Source organism: Mus caroli, unplaced genomic scaffold, assembly GCF_978045245.1.
Source record: "Mus caroli unplaced genomic scaffold, Mus_caroli_1 scaffold_11, whole genome shotgun sequence".
Taxonomy (NCBI): domain Eukaryota; kingdom Metazoa; phylum Chordata; class Mammalia; order Rodentia; family Muridae; genus Mus; species Mus caroli.
This window is the reverse complement of record NW_028227266.1, coordinates 58,625,823-58,646,303: the sequence shown is the minus strand read 5'-3', so window position 1 is coordinate 58,646,303 and position 20,481 is coordinate 58,625,823. Positions and strand designations below refer to the sequence as shown.

Below are 20,481 nucleotides of genomic sequence, written 5' to 3'. Positions count from 1 at the left end.
ATTTTCTGATAACTTCTTTGTGTGCCAAGTTAGCCCTGAAAATTAACCCCTTCCCAGAAGATAAAACCTCAGTCTAATTCAGCTGGGTACTGTCCAATGACTTCCCTGATGTAGTCACCCAATGACATCATCAATAAAAGATACATTTTCATGGTTAGATCTTGTTGCAACCAATACTTCTTATCCTTTGAGTCTTTTTTTTTTACTTCTCTTTTGAGGAGTGAACTGCAGGCATTGAGAGTTCAAGGTGAGATCTGACCAAAAGAAGAAGGGTGAAGAGGGGTACCACTGTTAGCTCTTGGCATCAAGTGTGTAGCTTCAGCCTTCACCAAAGCTTTGAGGCTACCACTTCCAGTCCATGCTCACTACTTCCTGGTTGGTACTAAGAACGAGCAATAGTCATACACTTCCCAGTCATGAACTCCACCGTGCCTCCTCCATCAAGGTGAACTGTACTGTTTCAAACCATGAGCCTTCCACCCTTAAGTTGCCTCTGCCAGTCGATATACCTCACCATTCTATGCACATGCATTGTTCATTCCTTCTTCTGTGCCTTTGTGTATATATACGTTCTCTCTACTTAAGATGAGTCCAGGGTTAGCCAGAATGGACCAAAGGTCATAGAGAGGGAGAAGATCGTGAGCTATAGCGAGGGCTGATCAATTTTTCTGTCTTAGTTATATGTTGATCTGGTAAGATACCATGAGCAAGGCAACTTACAGAGTGAGCATTATGGGTTACCATTCTGGGAGTGTAAGAGCTCATGATAGCAGAGCCAAAGCTTGGCATCAGGCACAGATGAGAGCTCCCATAGCAAGCTTTCAGTAGGATACAGAGAATCTATTGTTAATGGCACAAGCTTACCCATAGTGACATTCCTCCTTCAACAAGACTATGCCTCCTCATCCCCAAATAGCCAACTGGGTTCCAACTATTCAAATGCCTGAGACTGATGGGGGACATCTCATTCAGATCACCACATTGTCCATAATCATCAACTAAGACTCTAGTAGCTTTGGTAGAGTCAAATCTATTTTCTTTTTAGGTTTGTTTATTTTTATTTTATGTTTGCCTATATGTCTGTATGTGAACCACATGCTTGTGGTGTCCATGGAGACCAGAAGAGGACATCAGATTCCCTGGAACTGAAGTTACAGATGGTTGTGAGTCTCCATATAGGTGATGGGAATCAAGCCCAGGGTGTAACCACATGCTTTGTTACCCAGCCAATTTGTTTCCTGAAATAATGACTCTGAGTCTGAATTATTATGGATAAATGCCTGGGCTAATAGCTTTGGTTTGTTCCCCAACTAGCTCATAACTCAATTATCCTGTATATTCTAGTCTGTGAGTGCCACATGGCTGGTCACCTCTTCTTGGTTCCATGTGTCTGTCTCTATCAGTGGTCCAAGACGAATCCCTCCACACCCCCACCCCTGTTCCTGTCTCTAACCCAGAATCCTCTCTCTGCCCCACAATTTCCACCTCCCTATTTCCTGCCTAAACTAATAGACCAACATTATTATTAACAGGGGATGCTTTCATACATTGAACAAGAGTTTCTCTCTACATCTCTTCAAGAGCAGCCAGTGCTCTTAACCAATGGGCCGTCTTTCCATCCCCAGGGTTTCTATCATCTAGAACCCCTGATCTGGTGGTGGTAGCATTTCTTGTCTCAAGGGAGAATGTAAGACAGAGAGGGTGTGGCTATCGTTTTTATGGCTTTCCTGCTAAAATGTTTGGGGTTGGGGGACCACTTCCCTTTAAAGGGAAAGAAAGACATAGCAAACATGGCATTTTGAAAGGCTAATGGCATATGGGTGAGCATGTTGAGGTGATGGCCTATTATTGTCAGAAATAATGTTTTACAGAGAAGCTATTTGTGGAGAGACCAGTGATTACTGATGGACTAATGTGGGCTCAGGAATATGGAAGCAATAAGGGGGAGTACACGGTGCCTGCAGAAATGTCAGTCAAAGCCGAGGAGCAAAAGTAAACACCCTCTGATCTGACCCCAGCTACGGGATTCAACCCGTAGGACCCACGTGGATAGACCCACGGTTATTTAGGGCAATCAAAAGTGAGTTTTGAATGGTCTGCTGGCCACTCCACTCCCACGATGCAGTCTCATGGTTGCTATTAGAATCAAAATCCAAACCAAGCTTGTGAGTCAGCGAACATATGTCTCAAGTTTTAGAATACCATTCTGATTTCATCTTCTGTAACCCCAGACCCCAGTGAATAATCCTGTAATCCCAACATTTCGTCATCCAAACTACATTCTGCTTGCTTGCATCTGTCCATGGAAATGTGACAGAATTCTCTACTCAGACATCAAGTTCCAGTTTTGAATTCAGGAAGTGGGATCATGAGCCCTGTGGAGCCAGCTTGGGCAGTGGGAGAAAGATTTCAATCAAGATCATTCTGTTTTGTTCCAAAGCTTTATTTTTAATGCAAAATAAAATTTGTCTAATAGAAACATAGACAGTTGATGGGAAATAAAGAAGAAAAAATTGAATAATGAAATTAGAGGGATGAGATTCAAGTTAGACAAGAGTTTCCACAATTGAGGTTGACCATATGATGACGCCTGTTATTGGAAGCCTGCCTGCCTTGCAGCCTGGTGGTGCTTTAGGCATTGTGCTTGAGGAAGGGCCTCCGAGAAACACGAGAAACACGCAAATGTGCCTGTGCTTGGGTCTCCAGAACAACAGTCACCAGTGGAGACTCGGGACCTGAGCTATTATTTCCCATGAAACTGGGCCAGGAAACGGCACTTTGGTGGTAGTGGTGGGGTGACTTTGTCACATGGTGGTAGGATCTGCAATGTAGAACAGACTTGGAGGCAAACCTCAGTTTTAAGTGAGGTATTTACTGTGGTTCCAAAGAGATTTGGGAAATTCCCAGCATGGGGCATCCCGTCCCTCTATAGTCCAGGGTAGGAGCCGGGGATATAAAAACAACTCCACTGTCCCAATTATATAAATATCAAACCCTGCTTCCTTCCTATTCATTTTCTCCTGATCAATTACCTCGACCAAATGAACTATTGAGTTGATCTGCCTTGTTTACTGTGTGGCCCCCAACCTCCCCTGGGAGGATATATTTTATGAGTAGCTGAGATGCAAAGCTCTTGCCGGGAGTAGGTGCTGTGTGCATAACTTCAATGAAGGCATGCATGAACTTTTAAGAATGTATATGTATGCGCATATGGGTACATGGGCGTACTACTTGCATGTGCATGTGGTGATCAGCGGGTAACATGGGCTATTTTCTTCCCTTCCTCTCCATGTTACTCTTTGAGTCTCTTACAGAACTGTTTCTCACTGGTTGCCTAGAGACTAGGAGACCTCAGGAGCCTTCCCGTGCTGGGACTCTAAGCATTTACTGCCATGCTTGGATTTTTTTTACATGGGCTCTAGGCTCCAAACTCAAAACCCCATGCTTGTACACCAAGCGTCTCTTTGCCATCCTGAGCCATTTTCTCAGTCTTGGGAGCAAGGGAGGACGGTTACTTTGAGGCAGTAGATCTGCCGACCCTTCTCACTCCTTCCTTCCGGATGCTCCTGATCCATGCCACTAAACCTTTTCTATCTTTTTGCAGAGCATTGGCTGTGACGACTTCCTGGGATCTGACAAAGTCTTGGACAAATGCGGGGTGTGTGGAGGTGATAACACGGGCTGCCAGGTGGTGTCGGGAGTGTTCAAGCATGCCCTCACCAGCCTGGGCTACCACCGAGTTGTAGAGATTCCCCAAGGAGCTACGAAAATTAACATTACAGAGATGCACAAGAGCAACAACTACTTAGGTGAGTTCACTGATCTTCTCCACACAGGCACAAGAGACTGTCGTCAGTGCAGTTGATGAATCTGTTGCAAGATGCTGAGGTGAACAGTGTGGCCAGGCATTCCAGGACATTCAGGAAGTGCCATTAGGTTCTTCCTGCCCTGCCCTCTGGAATGAAGGGGAAGTGTGGAGTGGGGGGGAATCCTTGGAAGAACTAAAGGGTTAAGATCTATATATTTAAATCAGGCTCTACTCCTCTCAAGAAGGATGTGGTTATGAAATGGGCAACAGACTCTTCTGAGCTGGGAGGGGCTCTTTATCAAGCAGGGAGGTCTGCTAGTCTTGGGGGTTGGGGACAGGGGCAGCTGATGGTTCCTCCCGGATGGAGGCCCAGAGCAAAAGCAATCCTCACCTTCTCTCTGCTCCATCTGCCTGGAGCAGCAGGCCCTTGTGTGTCTTCTGAACTGCAGCAGAGGCCTCAGCTGTCACCTCAGCACTACCCACATCCCTGCAGGCCAGAGCCTTCCGGGCCTTTCCTCTGGACAGCTAGGTCATTTGGATCCCTTCCACTGTGCAGCAGTCACGAAAGTGAGCGTTTACCAGTTTCTCCCTCAGATCAGCATGTGCCAACCAGTTAAGCAGGAGTTATAGGGGGGGCCATTTCTATTTTTTTGAGAAAGGCCTTGATCTGTATTCTAGGCTAACCTGAAAATCATAATATAATCCAGTCTGGTTTTCCTCCTACACGCTGGAATCCTAGTCGTAAGCCACCAAGTCTGGCTGAAGGTATCATTTCTTCAAGACATTCAATGAGCAGAAATAGCAGAAATAGACATTTTGTTTTTCATTATTTGTTAAACAGGAACTTGTTTAGGACAAATAATGTGCCAGGCAATATATTTACGGCTTTTCCTGTATAAAATCCTGAAGCACTCTAAACAGCCTATAACTTACAAGCTATTCCCAGGCTCATTTTATAAATAAAACAGACATACAGAGATCATAGAACTTGCCAAAGTCACACAGCAAGGAAGCAGCAGAACTGGGAATCAAACCAAGGGAGTGCATAGCTCTAGGCATGGAAGTCTCATGTGAGATAATACCCATAGGTTTCTTCCACTAGACCCCTGGTCATGTGGCAGTCCGTGTCCACCAGAGTGTCTTGGTTTTCTGAAATACCATTCATTTTGTGGTGTGGTGTGTGTGTCTGTCTGTCTGTCTGTCTGTCTGTCTGTGGTGTGTCTGTTTGTTTGTCTGTGTCTGTCTGTCTGTCTGTGGTGTGTCTGTGTGTCTGTCTGTTTGTCTCTGTGTGTGTGTGTGTCTGTAGAGTCATGGTTATACATACCTATGAAGCCAGAGGCCAGCCTCAGGTATTATTCCTTAGGTGGTAGCCACCTTGCTCTTGAGCTCAGAGTGTAATCGATACTGACTGATTTGTTAGTAAGCCTCAGGGACCTGCCTGTCTCTGTGTCCTCGGCACTAGGGCTACAAGCATGAGCCTTTGCACCTGCTTTTGATTGGGGGGGGGGGGTTCCTAAGACTCAAATTCAGGTCCTCATGTTTGCAAAGCAGGCACTTTCCTGACTGAGCCATCTCCCAGCACTTCGTAACCATCCCTTCCCTACCCATTCAAACGCAGCCGGAACCAACTTCACTTGGCTTGATTGTCTAGAGGAGGAAGGGTGGCAGATGTGTCTCTGAGACAGACCCAATTAAAGCAGAAAACTGTTACATTTTCTCCGGCACATCTAGGAGCCACCAAAGTGGCAGAAAGCCTAGTTTCCCTGCGAGCAGTTTGTGTTATTTTAAATCTCAAATAATGATCTCTGTGTTTCCGCCTTTCTCTGATGCTTTTACAAGATCACATCTCCACACACATCCTGCCGCTTACAATGGAAAATGTTCCTGGGGGGGGAGGGGGTTATTTGAAGTGTGATTGTGTTTAAGCAAGCTGGCAAACAATGCCAGTTTTTATTAGCTTTATGTTGTTTTTAGTAAATGTTCCCTGGCTATCAGTGGCCCTATTTTGTAATCAGTTTCAGGCTCCTTGAACATACAATGGATATTCTTAGTGAACATTCGCATGGTATCTGACTAGAAACAGCCCAGAGCCTGGCTCATTCCATCTAGAGTATGGAACTTTGTCATAAGACTCAACAGATATCCTCAGGAAGGACTCCGGCACTTAATTTATTGGTGATTCACAAGTTTCTTCTCTATTCCTTTTGTCTCAGAGTTAGTCAGGATATAAAGCTTGAAATGGAATCCAGCTGGGGAGATGGCTTGGTGGATAAAGCAAGTATGGAGCCTTGGAGATCATGCCAAGTAGGCATGTTGTCCCAGCTCCGTAATCCAACCCTGAATCCCAGCACTCATTCAAGAGGCTGAGACTTGGCCCTGGGGCAAGCTGACTAGACTAGCCACTCAGTGAGCTCCAAGTTCCAAGTTCAACAAGAGACCCTGCCTCAGTAAATAAGATGTGAAGACCGACAGAGAGAGATGGCCAATGTCTAACTCTATTGTCTATCTGCACACAACCCATACATGTGAACATGCATACAGATATTTACATATATGTACTCACACATGTATGCATATATATATATATATGCCAAAATTACAGAATAAAAATCTCCACTTCCCATAAGAGGGATAAAAAGAGAGCAGAGGGGGACTAGGAGTCAATGGAAGAACGACTCAGAAAGTCACTGTGCCCAGAAACCAATGTGTTCATGAGAAAGACATCATTCATAACATCGTTATGTGATGCCCTCCACAAGGAGAGAGAAGCAGAAGCAGGCTTTGAAGGCAGAGACTCCAGGAGCGAGGAGCGCAAGCTTCCAGTCACAGCATTTATGTCACCTGGAATGTTCTCGATTTCCCTTCTCCTTTTAAAACTCGGGACACAGGTCACATACAGTTTGCAGTGCAGTGGGTAGGGTGGTCTTTTTTTTTATACCAGGCTTTCTTTATCTAACTCATCTCAATTGGTCAATTCCTGCTCTATGGAGCCTCTGTTGAAAGCTGTTTGCATAAGATTGCCTGAGTTCTACAAACAACCTTTAGTACCCAGGCTCAGCTGCGGTTTCTAAACTCCACTGCCAGTATTTCCATTAACAACCAGTGCCTTAACCACTGAGTCATCTCTCTAGACCATAGTTAACTTTTTAAAAATTCCATTTTAAAAAAAAATCATTTAGAGTTACTAACTAGAGGTGCAATTTCAAAATTAGGGTATGAGAATTGAATGGCAAAATTTTTGAGATAAATATCATTATAGAACCCACATTGACCTCAGACTTGAAAGCCTTCTGCTTCAGCCTCCAGTAGAGCCTCCTAGCACCCACATGGTGGCTCACAAAGGTCTGTAAATCCAATCCCAAGAAATTAAATGCCTAAATAGAAGAAGGAGGCATGTTTACTAACAAGCCTTAGCGGGTACATTAGTCATATCACTGCATTAAATCTAACTCTGAGCTTTGCCACCAAGGCCTGGCCTGCTGGCTCCTGGCCTGCTGGCCCCTGCCTTTCCATAGCTCGTAGGAGGACTGGTCCCATGGAGCTGTGGGAGCAGGCCACCTCCAGCGAGCAACCATGAGGAAACTGGAATACTTATGGTGCACACATAGCGTGAGAAATGACACACGTTCTTCTCATTTCCAGTTATAAAACTGAGAACACACCAAGAGTGGCACCATGTTTATTAAAATTGTATAGTAGCAATTGTTAGTGTCCTTCAAAGCTTAGCCTATTCGTCAGAGCTAGGTTTTAATTGGAAAGACATTAGAACCGCTGTCTGTTGTGAAGCTCTGAATTCTCCTTTTGTGTGTGACTTATTCTCAGGCTTGCTATTTGAAGAAGAAACAACAGATCTAATGTTATTAAAACGGCTGGCCATTTGTATCACTCGCTTCTCCCTTAATAAGATGTTGTAAAATTATTTTAGCTGAAATATCAAAGCTTGGCGCAGTTGAGTCAGTTCAGTTTACTAATGTCATTATGCCACAGTTCAGATATCAGACATAAAAGCGCAGCAGGCAGAGACTGATTGTTCAGGACGTGGTCAACCTGCCAACAAGTACAGCCTCCATGGACTGTAGACTTGGAATGAGTTCTTGAAGATCTATATGATCTTAAAAACAAATACAGTTCCCCTGAAACATGTTCTCATGAAAGTTTAAAATAATAATACCTGGGGCTGGAGAGATGCCCCCGTGGTTAAAAACTGCTGCTCTTGCAGAGGACCTGGGTCCAGTTCCCAGCACCCACATAGTAGTAGCACCCACAAGGTAGGGCAAGCTGTCCCTGACTCCAAGTCTAGGAGATATAGCGCCCTCTACTGGCCACTGTGGGTCTAGATGTGCTCAGGGCACTTTTATTCGTGTAGGCAAAGACTCATACATATAAGATAAAGATGAATATGTTTTCTAAATAATAATGGCCAGCACTAGCATCTTAAGAACCATCATGGAACATCTGTAATTTGCAGATTTCATTAGATGAGCAACTTTCCATATGGGAAGGCTTAGGATATTTAAAGCCATGTGACATCTTGGACAGCAGAGATGGTTCAGCAATTAAGAGCACATCCTGTTCTTATAGAGAACCCAAGTTCAGTTCCCAGCTTCCATGGCTCACGGCTGCCTGTAAATCCAGCTCCAGGAAACCTTATCTACACACATGTATGTACCCCTCCCACACACACACATTCATAATTTAAAATAGTTTGAAAGTCAATCTTTACAAAAAGGAAAAAACATGATGTCATATGCATAAATGACAATTAATCCCAAGGATTTTCCTTTTTGTGGATGTTAGAAAAACTGTGGCATCATACAGGACATAGAACACAAGAAGGACGGGACCCCCTCATTGTCGGTCTTACGTTGAACCAATAGCCTTGAAGTATATGGACACCGTGTTTGTAACTTAACAGTTCCAATACTGGGTACCTTTATTTGTATTTTCTAACCACCAGATTCTTTAAAAATTATTTTTCATATTCTTATAAATTTGCCAATTTTTTTAAATTGCTGGATTTTAATTTTGACAGTTTTAAAATTGAGGCTCTCATGATGCTTTTTTGTTTTGTTTTTCACGGTTATTAGTAATAGGTATTTTCTGTCTGTCTTTATTGAAAATCTCAGTCCTTATCTTGTGTTTCTGCTCCGTGGTTTGTGTTTAGTCCTATGGAGTGCGCAGATCTTTAGCTTTAGTCAGGTCTGCTGATCACCTTCCTGAACGCTCGACAGTGTGTGTGTCACTCAGGAAGGCCTGCCCACCACCAGCGTGATAAAAGTTACTCTTAGTAATAAGCCACAACTTCTCTAGCTCCAGTTTTATATTTAAATATTTATTGCCTATGGAACTGATCTTTGGGTGTGGTGTGAAGTGGGATTTAACTTTCTTTTACCAGATAAGACAGCTTGCACCAAACCATTTATCAAATTTCCCTCACTAAATTGAAATATCTATTATCGCGTATTACATGCAAACCTGCACAGACACCCTTGTGGACCTTAGCACGAATCCATTGATTAGGTTAGTCTTCTTTACTTTAGAGCCATAGTCTTCCCCTCCCCTAACTCCTCACCTGGTCTTTGGTTCTGCCCTAAATATTCTTGGGTGTTTTTATGCATCTGTTCTTCTAAAAGTACTTTAAAGTCAGATTTTCAAAATCTATTTAAAAACCCATTGGGATCGTAACTGATTGCAGGAACCGTATAGTAAGTTAATTCAAGGTAGAGAGGGGGCATTTTCACAACGTTGAGTCTTTTGAATCAGGAGCATCAAAGTGTGCCCTGGGTCTTGAGCTTTAATAAGGTTTCTTTGTGTTAACTCTGTCGGCTTTATCGGGTGTATCTTTAAGTATGTTATAGTTTTGGTTGATCTGTGACACCTTTCTTTCCTCTGGGTCACTGCCTAGATATGCAAGTGCGTGTGGAACCTGTTTGCTTCCTACATCTGTTTCAGCTATACATTTTGCTGGGTTCTTTTTACAGCTTTTTGAGATTTTGTTTATCTTTATGTTTACTCCCACCTGGAGTCTGGCAGTGCCCCTCCCTTTGACTTAGGAGAACCCGTATGTCCCTACATCTGCTTGCTTTTTTTCTTTCACAGTCCCTCGGCTTGACAAGCTTCTGGATCTGCTGGAACAAAATGAACCTTGGCCCCCATCCTTAGGCGTTCACACCTCTACCCTTGGAAACGTTGGCTTGTTGGTCCTATGAGAAAGAGTTCAATAATGACTTGGGTTTTGCCTTTAATTGTATTGTCTGTCTCAGAAATATGCTAAATGTCAACTCCTGCTTTTTGATTCCTACTGGGGGCATTCTCTGTGGATTAAGAAAGCAACCCCTGAACTAGAACTTGGGTTTCTGTTCGCTTGGGTGGTTTGGGTTTTGGTTTTTGAGACAGGGTCTCTCTGTGTAGCCCTGACTTGCCTAGAACTCGTTATGTAGACACAGATGGTCTTGAATTCACAGAGATCTACCCACCTCTGCCTCCTAAGTGTTGGGGTTAAAGGCATGTACCACTACAACCAGCCTGGTCTTGGGTTTGTTATAGAAGTGATTTGACACCTTCATTCTTGTAGGAAGAACATCTCCCCAGCCCCCACCTCTGCCCCACCCACATTCCTTTAGATAGCATCTTTCAGGGCTGCCAATCACACTCTAGGATACTCCTACCTGGACACAGAATAGATCAGGATCCCTATCCCTGAGTCAGTACAGGGCAGATAACATCAAGTCTAAAATCCATCCAAAGCTGACTTATAAATACACTTCAGCATTCTCTCTGAACCACACCCTGCCCTTCTGTGGATGTAAATCACGGAGATAGCTGACATGTAACAGCATGCATTAAACATGGCTGACTTCATGAAAAAGAAGTGACACCTGAGGAAGATGACTCTGACATTGTCCTATTCCAGCTGCAGACAGCTGGCTACCTGTCCAAGACCACTGCTCTCAGCTGGCCCTCCCTCGCCTTCTCTGAGAGTCAGAACTTCAAAAACAGGAGATCTGCCCTTAGATCCCACCCCTCTTTCTCCAGGTCTTGCCTTTCCACCAGAGGTCAGGGTACTTTACCCTTCCTCCTTCACCAGAGCACTCGTGGATTCTGCTCTTCTAGATCTTTAGTCAACTTGGATGATTATTTTCTTTCTTCTTAAAAAGATTTTATTCTGATTTTTAATTATGTGTATGTGAGGAGGCATGCCTGTGAGTGCAGTACCTGAAGAGGCCTGAAGAGGGCATCAGATCCCCTAGAGCTAGAGTTCCAAGTGGTTGTCAGCTCCGTAAAATGGGTGCTGGGAACCAAGCCCTGGTCCTCTGCAAGGACAATACACACTGTTAACCCCTGAGCATCCCTCTGGCCTCACCACTTCTCTTTCTAACTGAAGCCTGCCTGTATTATCTTTTTCCCACTATTTTAACATCTGCAGCTCTCATGCTGACATCCTAGCCCTACCCCATCAACTCCTCTCATGACCTGAGTCGCTCCAACATTTGTTAAGCATGGGGAACAAAAATGTGCCTCCATGTCCAGACTTTATGTTCCCTTCTTATCATCTAGTGCTCAGGCCATCTGAATCAGAAACTGCTCTCGTTTAAGTAAAAGCCTGCTGCTTATCTGATTTGATACCTGTGCAAAACAAACATTGACCTGAAGAAAGCGTTCCAACAGATACATATAAGCACTTGCCAAGTACAGCATATTACAGCGAGGACAGCAATACAAGGCCCCTGCCTTGCAATGCATTTACAGTCTGCTTGGGACTCCTGTAAGGACTAAGAAGTCATTTCTCCACCTTTGTACTCAACGAGGCTCTCTGAGGTGGCACCATGAGTCTCTGAACGAGGCTTTGAGAGAGGGTTGGCATCCTCACTTAGGTTTTTGGTTTGGTTTGGTTTGGTTTGGTTTGATTTGGTTTGGTTTTAGAATTCCAGAGTAGATGTCTGAATCTTTTCAGGACCGCAAGTCTCTACCATAACCACCCTACCACATCGTGAGGAAGCAGATATGGGAGAATAGTCCACATCCATACCTCCCTGAGCTTCTCTGATTTTGGCAGTTAAGCAGGGCCGAGCCCGGTTAGTACTTGGATGGGAGACAAGATGCGAATAGATGAGCATTGGTGAGCACTGGGGAACTCCATCTATGAAAAAGCCACTGCTGCATTTTGTGGCCATGCTGTAGTTCCCAGCCCACCTTACAGAACAAGAGGGCTTTGGTAGAAGTAGGGGAAAGAGCATTTCTGCCTCAAGTGCAGCGTGGGCTGCAGCACAGAGGAGACATATGAATGAGCGTGTGATAGGAGTGGTTCTCGCCAGATGGGCATAACAATAACCTCTGAGGCTACAATCATAGGAAACAACCAGGCTCCAGACTGCAGAAGACCTTCATCCCACATTACATTGTGTGGGTCAAGTCTTTGCTCAGTGTCAAGTCACTGGTGATGGTGACTAGAGCTGGGTATGACGGGATCATGCCCAACCTCTGAGGGCAATGTTAGCCATGTCAGAAGGAAAGGATAACAGACAGTTATTACTGCAGGAAAACCAGGTCCATAACAAGAGTCTGGGGAAGGAGACATCTGACTAGCAAACAAAGATACAGATGCATGCATGGACTTAATGAATCCAAGTAATAAATTTGCCCTTCAATAAGTACTGTTTGTGGCCTTAAAATTGTAATATGTGGATGTAGGTTAAGTATCTTACTGAAGAAGAAAGTAACACAGCATGACACAAAGTAACTCCTGCAGGGTAGTGACAGGCTGAGCTGCACTTGACATCTTGAGAAGGAGCAAAAGCTAAGGAGACATAGATAGGGCATTTCGGGATCTGGGTGGATAATACACCAGGGAGGTCTGAGTTGTGTTTGGGAGTGGCTGAGTTCCTTGCTTGTCTCTGAAGCAGCACACTGGAACCTCGTCCCATCGCTCATTGCTTGGTGGTGTGCTCTGAGCCAATGTCAGTGAGCATTGAGGGAGATTCTCACCCTGGGAAAGGCATGATCCTAGCAGCAGGCAGCATGGCCCCACCCTAGCCTAAATCTGTGCTTTAAATTGGATTCCTCTATTTTTAACAAGCCTGAAAAGAATCCCATGCTGGCTATTTCTAGAATTGGTCCAAGAGTTCCAGACCAATGCTAACTATGAAGATAAAGTTTTATTATTAAGATGGAATGATCTAATCATCTGGCTTTCACAGGCTCTAGAGTCAGAATTCCAGTCTTCATAATTATGCAGCCAACACTTTAACCATCAGTCCACCTTCCCAGCCAATGGTGGTTGGTGTTGGTGTGCGTCCTGTCTGTGTCATGTTTGTATGTGTGGGGGGATGGGCCACCATAGGCCTGTAGTAGGTGTTTTCTTTATTTTCTAAATACTTGATCAGGTTTGAGATAGTGTCACTCACTGAACCTGGGTCTCCTCGTTCATATACACTAACTGTCCCTCAGGTCACCATTACAGACGTTTGCAGCTCTGCCTCTTTCTCTTGTGGGTGCTCAGGACCAAACTCAGGTCCTCAGGTTTACACAGCAAGCACGTGACTGACCGAGCTTTCTCCTCAGCTTTTCTAGAACACTTTATTAACATATTACCTTAGGGGGATTGGAGAGATGGCTCAGCAGCTGCTCTTCCAGAGGACTCAGGTTCAATTCCCAGCATCCACATGGCAGTTCACAACTGTCTGTAACTCCAGTCCAGGGCATCAGATATCCCATCTGTCCTCTTAGAAGCATATAGTGAGCACTCCTACATTTTTTAAAAAACAATAAATTACTTGGAGAACTTCTAGAACTTCTCTGTAGCTCTTAGTCTCTCACATTTTCTCCTCCATCTCCTATGCATTTGGTAACTTGGTTTTTGAGATAGAGTCTCGCTGTATGAGTGTGGAAAGGTTATGGAGCCTTTAGGAGATGCAGCCTTGCTGGGGGAAAAATGCATTGCTGGATGTGGGCTCTCAGGATTTATAGCCTCACCCAACTTCCTGTTCTCTCTCTCAGTGGTTAAGAGCACTTTCTCTTGCAGGGGACCTGGTTTGGCTCCCAGCATATACATGGGAGTTCACAACCACACTATAACTCTAATTCCAGAGGATTCAACACCCTCACCTAGCCTCCACAGGCACTGTGCACACATGGTGCATATATATACATTCAGGAAAAATACTCAAAAACATAAAACAAAAGTAGAATATGAACTACCACTTAAAAGGCTAAGCTCAGGGGCTAGAAGGGTGGCTCGGTGAGTGATGTGCTTCTGTGCCAGCACGAGGCCTCAGTACACATCGCTAGCACACACATGGAAAAAACCATTCTGGGAGGCAGAGAGGAGGATTCCAGAAGCTTGCTCGTCAGCAGGCTGCAGGTTCCATGAGAGACCCTGTATCAAAAATAGACAAAGACACCTGACATCAACTTCTGGCTTACACACATACATGCATATGTACATGCACACGCACACACATGTACATTCACACACCACACACACATGCATTCACATATACATTCACTGTGCGCACACGCACATACACACACAATAAATAAATGACTAATTTCACAAATGAAGCTTAAAAGCTAGCATCCCAGAAATTCATCTGTAGTGCCCAAATGTATTTTAACACAAATATTTGTAAGCCACAAATGATGATTGTACTGTGTGCACCGTCTACCTATTCTCTCATCGATTCTCTTATCCTTTCATCCGGAATATTTACTGAATCTGCTATGAGCCCAGTCTGTTCCAAGCCACAGCTAAAGGCTTCTGTTTTAGTTACACTTGTTCTGTTCACACAGGTTCGTACATATTCTACATTGTAACTGCTTCTATGTTGCCTTTTAAACAGCTCCTATGAGCACAGATTTGATTTTCCCCCACAGGTCCCAACTGGATGTTCTGTATACAGTAGAGAGTTAGTGTGTGGTTCTAATTTACTGGCTGGTAGGAGACCTTTATAATTCAGTCTTCTGTCTGAAACCCTATCCAGAATGCTTCCCTTAGCTCCCTGCCAGTTCTCACGAGTTCCTTTCTGCCTTTAAGCCTTTGTGTAGTCACCACAGGGACCCAGACTTTACCCTAAGGATGGGTGTATCTGCATGCTCAAATGAAGTCATCCTGAGGTAATGTTCTGAACTGCATCCTAAGTTTTAAAGAGACTCCACCCTTACATTTGATTCATAAAACTGAAAGGTAAAATGTTAACATGTAAAACTGTCATTCCAGACAATAAAACCATTTCCCCAGACCCTTATAACCGGTCCCAGCCCAGATGACAAGCTTATTAGCAGAAATAACGAAGTGAGGAGAAAAGGGAAATTAAAACCTTCGTAATTAAAAATAGCACTCTTCTGTTAAATTACCTGTTTAATATTTTTTTTTCTTTTTTGTGCCTGCCTATAATTTTTTTTAAAGGCTACTTTGAGGAATGGAATGTTAGCATCTTGGAGTGATTGCCCTGCCAGGTTTTCTCCACTCTTCCTGTTTTATTTCATCTTGTGTCGTTCATGCTGACATTTCATTCCCAATTCTGACAGTTGTCCCAGAAGCGTATGCCAGTCCCTCTAGACAGCAAAGGCATCTTCCTGCCCCTCGTCTTCTGCTCATCTTCACCTGGTAGGCGAGCATCAGGAGCGCCATACCTTGAAACTCCACCTACACCCACCCACCAAACTCCTCAGTGTTCCTCCTCCTGACTGAGTGTTAAATAGACAAGTTTTCTTTATCTGGATTTCAGATCTGGTGTTGCCACCCTGGTAGGGAAGCTACTAGCTAGCTCCTTAAGGCACTGGGCAGCTCTGAGCTTCCAGAGGGAAGCTCATTCATTGAAGATACAGGGACCTGGGGGTAGGCTTTGAACTCTGTAACTTCTGCTTAGTACCTGCAGCTCTTAGGCATTGTTCTTTGAACGCTACCAGGCTCATCTCCTTCACATGCCCAGTGGGATTATGGATGGTTTAAGGTCTGTGAGATGGTGCTATTGAGGTAGTGTGTGCAGTTGATTCTCAGCACATAGCTGCTTTTACTGATGATGAGGTGAGATGCCCCTCTTCTCTGCTTCTCAGAGAAGAGTTTGTTTTTAATGGAAGATTGACAGTTTCTTCCCAACCTAACCCTAGAAAGACTCGCTCTGACGATCCCTAATGACATGGTTGTTAGTAGGCTCAGGTAAGCGCCTGGTGACTAGACACAGTGAACACATGAAGCTTTTGCATAATCTATCCCCAGGGGAGAAAAAACAACACAGAAGTCAGGAGCCTCTAATCACAGAACAACATTGTAACAGGGTGGGCTGCAGTGGGGCAAATTTCCAGCTAGGATGTTTCCGAGAGTAACACACATGTTCTCAATGTAAGTGGCCAGGGCCTCCCCCGGACCTCTCCCACATGATTACTTTCAGAGTAACAGAAGAGCAGGACATTAATGGGTGCAGATGAGTGTTCCAGATACCCAGGCACAAACTGATAGATGAACCACACTGGATGTGCACATAAAAATGATCATGAGTCTAATTTTAGTATGCCCATTATTCTCAGCAGAATTGATAGCTGTGCATCGCTAAGACTGCAGAGATGACACATTCCAAGCCATTCTTCAAAATGCTTTATCCCAGTCTACACTTCTGCTGTTGAAAGCCAAGGTGATTTCCTAGAGAAAGGCTGGGTTTTATGGCAGGGCAAAGTTTCCTGTGAATCTCTTTTTATTCACTAGAGTTCAAAATTCTGCTCTTCAGTATACAGGGAGCTGAAGGTCAAGACTCAGTCATGATGAACTCCATTCAGCCATCAAAATCTAATGCTCCAACTGGTCAACCTTCCATCTCCTCTCTGTGCTGTGGGAGGAGAGGAGGTAACCAGGAGATATCTGAGTGTAAGGATAGCTCTGATATCTCAAGACATTTTCAGGGAAGCAGCAACAGCAAGCTGGAAGATGTGGGTGACACTGATGTAGATGTTGGCTGGCTGCATTGCTGTCTCTAGTCTTGGCAGGAAAAAAAACCCTGCTCTGTACGTGTTCTCATGTCACAGTAAAAGCAGTCAGACATGCACTGCCTAGAATTACCTTCTATATAGCTAAACTCTGTTTATAAGTTACCATCCTGGAGTTGTCATTCCATAGAACTTGCAATTGTGGAAGGAATGATCACTTAAGGAGTCATTTCTAAACCAATAATGCACATGAGGTCCTGGTTTCTTCTGGAATGAGAAGTGAACATCTCAGATTTCTTGCTGTGATTCTGGAATAAATTTGGAGACTAGATAAGCTCTGATACTAACTCACTATTAATTTCAGGATGTAGAAGAAGAGAGAGAAATCTGGTGGATGTGGTAAGAAAATCAGGAATGCTTCCTAGTAGGTGCCAGTGCTCTGTGCTACTGATGTGGGGAGAATTCTCTCAGCAGAAAACACTCCTGGGTGGTACAAGGAGGGCCACATCTCAGAAAATATTTCCATAGATCCCCTGGCAGCAAAGCTCCACAGTAGAGGGCTAGAGAGATGTCTCAGTGGTGACCAGTGCCTACTGTACACTCGTGAGGATCGGAGTTCAGATCCCAGACCTGCATAACAAGCCAGGTGGCATCACTCAAATGCCTGTAACTCAAGTGTTAATGGATATGATACTTTCTTCTGGCCTTCATGTGCACACAGGTGCTCACACATACATACCCACATGAACACAAACACACTTTTAAAGAGCTAACTCTGTTTCTTTAATCCTGAGCAGCTGGGGAGATGATTCAGTGACCAAGAATACTTGCTGCCCTGTAAAGGACTAGGGTTTTTGTCCTAGGCCGCTCACAGTGAATCACAACCATCTTTAGCTCCAGTTCCAGAAGACCTGATGCCCCCTTCTGACCTCTCAGGGCACTGAAAAATACATAGTATACGTACATACATGCAGGGAAAACACTCATACATATGAAACCCTGAACTGGAAGAAAAAATAATGTGAGAAGCCAGTGTCTGAGTGGGTCTCCACATAAGTGTGATCAGAGAGATCCCCCTCCAGATGAGGCTCAACCCTGGCGTGTGAACCACATGAGAGGCACTCATGGCGAGATGCTCTGCTGGGAAAGCCACCAACAGCTGAGTGTCCTTGTGATGTCGTGGCCAGTTCTCATCCTGGATGTTTGGGCTCCTACCCTTTCAGCCTTTTCCTTTCTGATCTGTTTTACCCTAAACTATAGATTTGGATCTGCTTAGCTTTTCATCAGTTGTCTCCAAGACCTACAGCCTCTGCCAACTCTTAATGAAGACCTGGCGTGTTCCCTCATGGTTCGGGGTCATGATATTTTCTCCTAGCAGTGATTCATTAAGCTTTCCAAGAATTAAACATTTGCTTCCATTTGTTCATAATGTTGCCTGGCAACTTCTTTCTCTCCTCCTCTCTACAGTTTAATTGAAAATTTTATTGAAATAATCATGTATTCAAATGCAGTTATGAGAAATAATACTATGAGTAATTATTTCAGTTTCTAACAGTGAAAAACATGTACTCCCAATTTAAAAAAAAAAAGAAACATTAAAAGAGAAATATCTGGCAATTATCATATCCCAAATGCAAGCATCAAGGACACTGTTGTAACTGCACATAGCTTTGTCAGGAGCTGAGACAGTTCTGTGGCAGTCCACGGCCTCATAGCACTGGACACCACCAGTATAGACCCTACAGGACCACGAATGGCAAAGTATATGGGCCATCTCACAGCTCCTGTGTGCTAAGAGCCACTTCCTCCCATTTCCTTATACTTTGTTTATTCCTGCTCATCTTTAACTAGGTCTTTTTAATTCCTCCCAACCTGCAGGTCTTTGTCACACCATCTTTGTTTCTGTGTAACACTGGTGTTGGTTGACTTGGGGTCTTTGATAGCAGTGCTCCCTATGGTGCATCCATCTTCCTAGGTTCGTGGTGCTCTCCTGCAGGTCCTCTGAAATCTAGTCCCTGTGAATGGGGAATGAGATTAGAGGCTCTTTCAATTCAGGCTTGGTCCCGTGGGTGAGACACAGATCCCATGGGAGTTGGCCAAGCTCCACAAAGGTCTTGGCAAACTGTAGCTCCTCCTTACTCAACCTCAGAGTTCACCCTCAGTTCCTAGAGAGAGGCCTGCCTGCCTGACCATGAAATGCTCCTTGTCCCCAAGAAGCCAAACAGCCACAGTAGGAGTTCCTGGCATCCTCTGCCCTGACCACCACACAGGGAGAAGGAAGGCTCAAGATTGGCCTAGATGCTAACATCCCTCCTGTTGCCCTGGATGCTAGGTGAAGGAGAGGTGGTGAAGATAGCAGAGGCAGGTAAGAAGGGGCCCTGTCTTCTACAGTGCTTAGCATCACAAGCTCCTGCATCCACCCAAGCAGATGCTACTTCCCCTCCTTGCACCAGGGAGCCTAATCTGGAGCCAGAGTCAAGCTCTGTGGCCTTAGACAAGTTACTTCGCCTCTCTGAACCCTTCCTCATCTGTACAGTGCAGTGCACAATGCTGATCCAGAGGCTGAAATGTGAGACTGTGCACATGCTGGGGAAATCGCTCCCCTGTAAGACGTGAATGCCAGAGGTATCTTCCTGAGAAAATAGTCATGATCATCAATGAGGAAATACAGTTGAAGCACCCACAGCTTACCTGGGACATTGTAAATCCTTAGGAATTGTCAGCTAGTTTTCTGAGTGTCCTGTAAAGTTCTCAGCACATTTCAAAGCTCTGTTCATGTGAAATTACTTTCATCTAAAAGAAGAAAAGGAAAGACTTATAAGTGACTGAGAGTAAGGATGGCAACTGGGTACCAGTCTCCCAATTTCCCTCCATGTTCATCAAGAAGAGTCAGTAAAACATGGGCTGTGTAAGCGTGAGGGCCTGAGCTCAGAATTCCAGCCTTCACCTGAAGCCTAGGACAGCAGTGCTCTCTGTAACCCCACCCCCAGGGCAGTGCACCTCTGTTACCCCACCCCTAGGGAAGTGCTCCCCTGTAACCCCACCTCCCTCCACTCCTCTTCCCCCACAATCCCCCTGCAGTGCCCCTCTGTAACCCCAACCCTGGGGCAGCAGTACATCTCTGTAACCTCACCCCTGGGAATGAGGCAGACACCCCCAGGGACCCCAAATACTCATTGGCCCACCAGTCTAGATGAATTGATGAGCTCTGTGTTGAGTGTAAAATTCTGGCTCAAAAATAAAGTGAAAAGCAATCATTATTGAGATCAACCTTTGGCCTCCACATGCAACAGACACTTGCAGGGGCATGCACACATACTCAGTCACCCAAACACGTATGTACACCTAACACATGCACATAGAAGGAGAAATGAAATGATACCAAAGTCATCTCATCAACCGACCTTGAGGACAGAGAGTGTCAACACAACGGAACAAAGAACACCATGTCCCAGGGAAAGAGAACTCGAGCTTCTGCCAGCCCTGCCATAGGACTTTGTAGTAAGCAGAGACCATCTGTCCTTAGGGAAGAGAGAAGGGAGCCAGTGTGATCTAAAGTCTGAAACTGCTTCCAGATGCCTAGGCCTGAAAAAGCCAGTTACATTATGTAGCATGGGAGCACTTGGCCATGGGAGAGGCACAGGCAAAGCTTTAAAGGGAGCCGGTAAACTGCACAGCTCTGGGAGAGAAAAAAGGGAAAGAAGGGAGGCTTCCCATCCATGTCCTGAAGGCAGCGTGGGAGAACAAAAGAGGGC

The 20,481-nt window shown here is 44.7% G+C and overlaps 1 protein-coding gene across 2 annotated transcripts in view; it reads left to right on the top strand.

Annotated features, from left to right (window-relative positions):
• The window catches only part of Thsd4 (thrombospondin type 1 domain containing 4), a 552,037-nt gene that overhangs the window by 464,445 nt on the left and 67,111 nt on the right, over positions 1-20,481 (top strand). For both annotated transcript variants that reach the window (XM_085844687.1, XM_021172602.3), the window contains one exon: positions 3,605-3,809. In XM_085844687.1, coding sequence (XP_085700813.1) covers positions 3,605-3,809 — 205 coding nt within the window. The remainder of the gene's footprint in view (positions 1-3,604; positions 3,810-20,481) is intronic.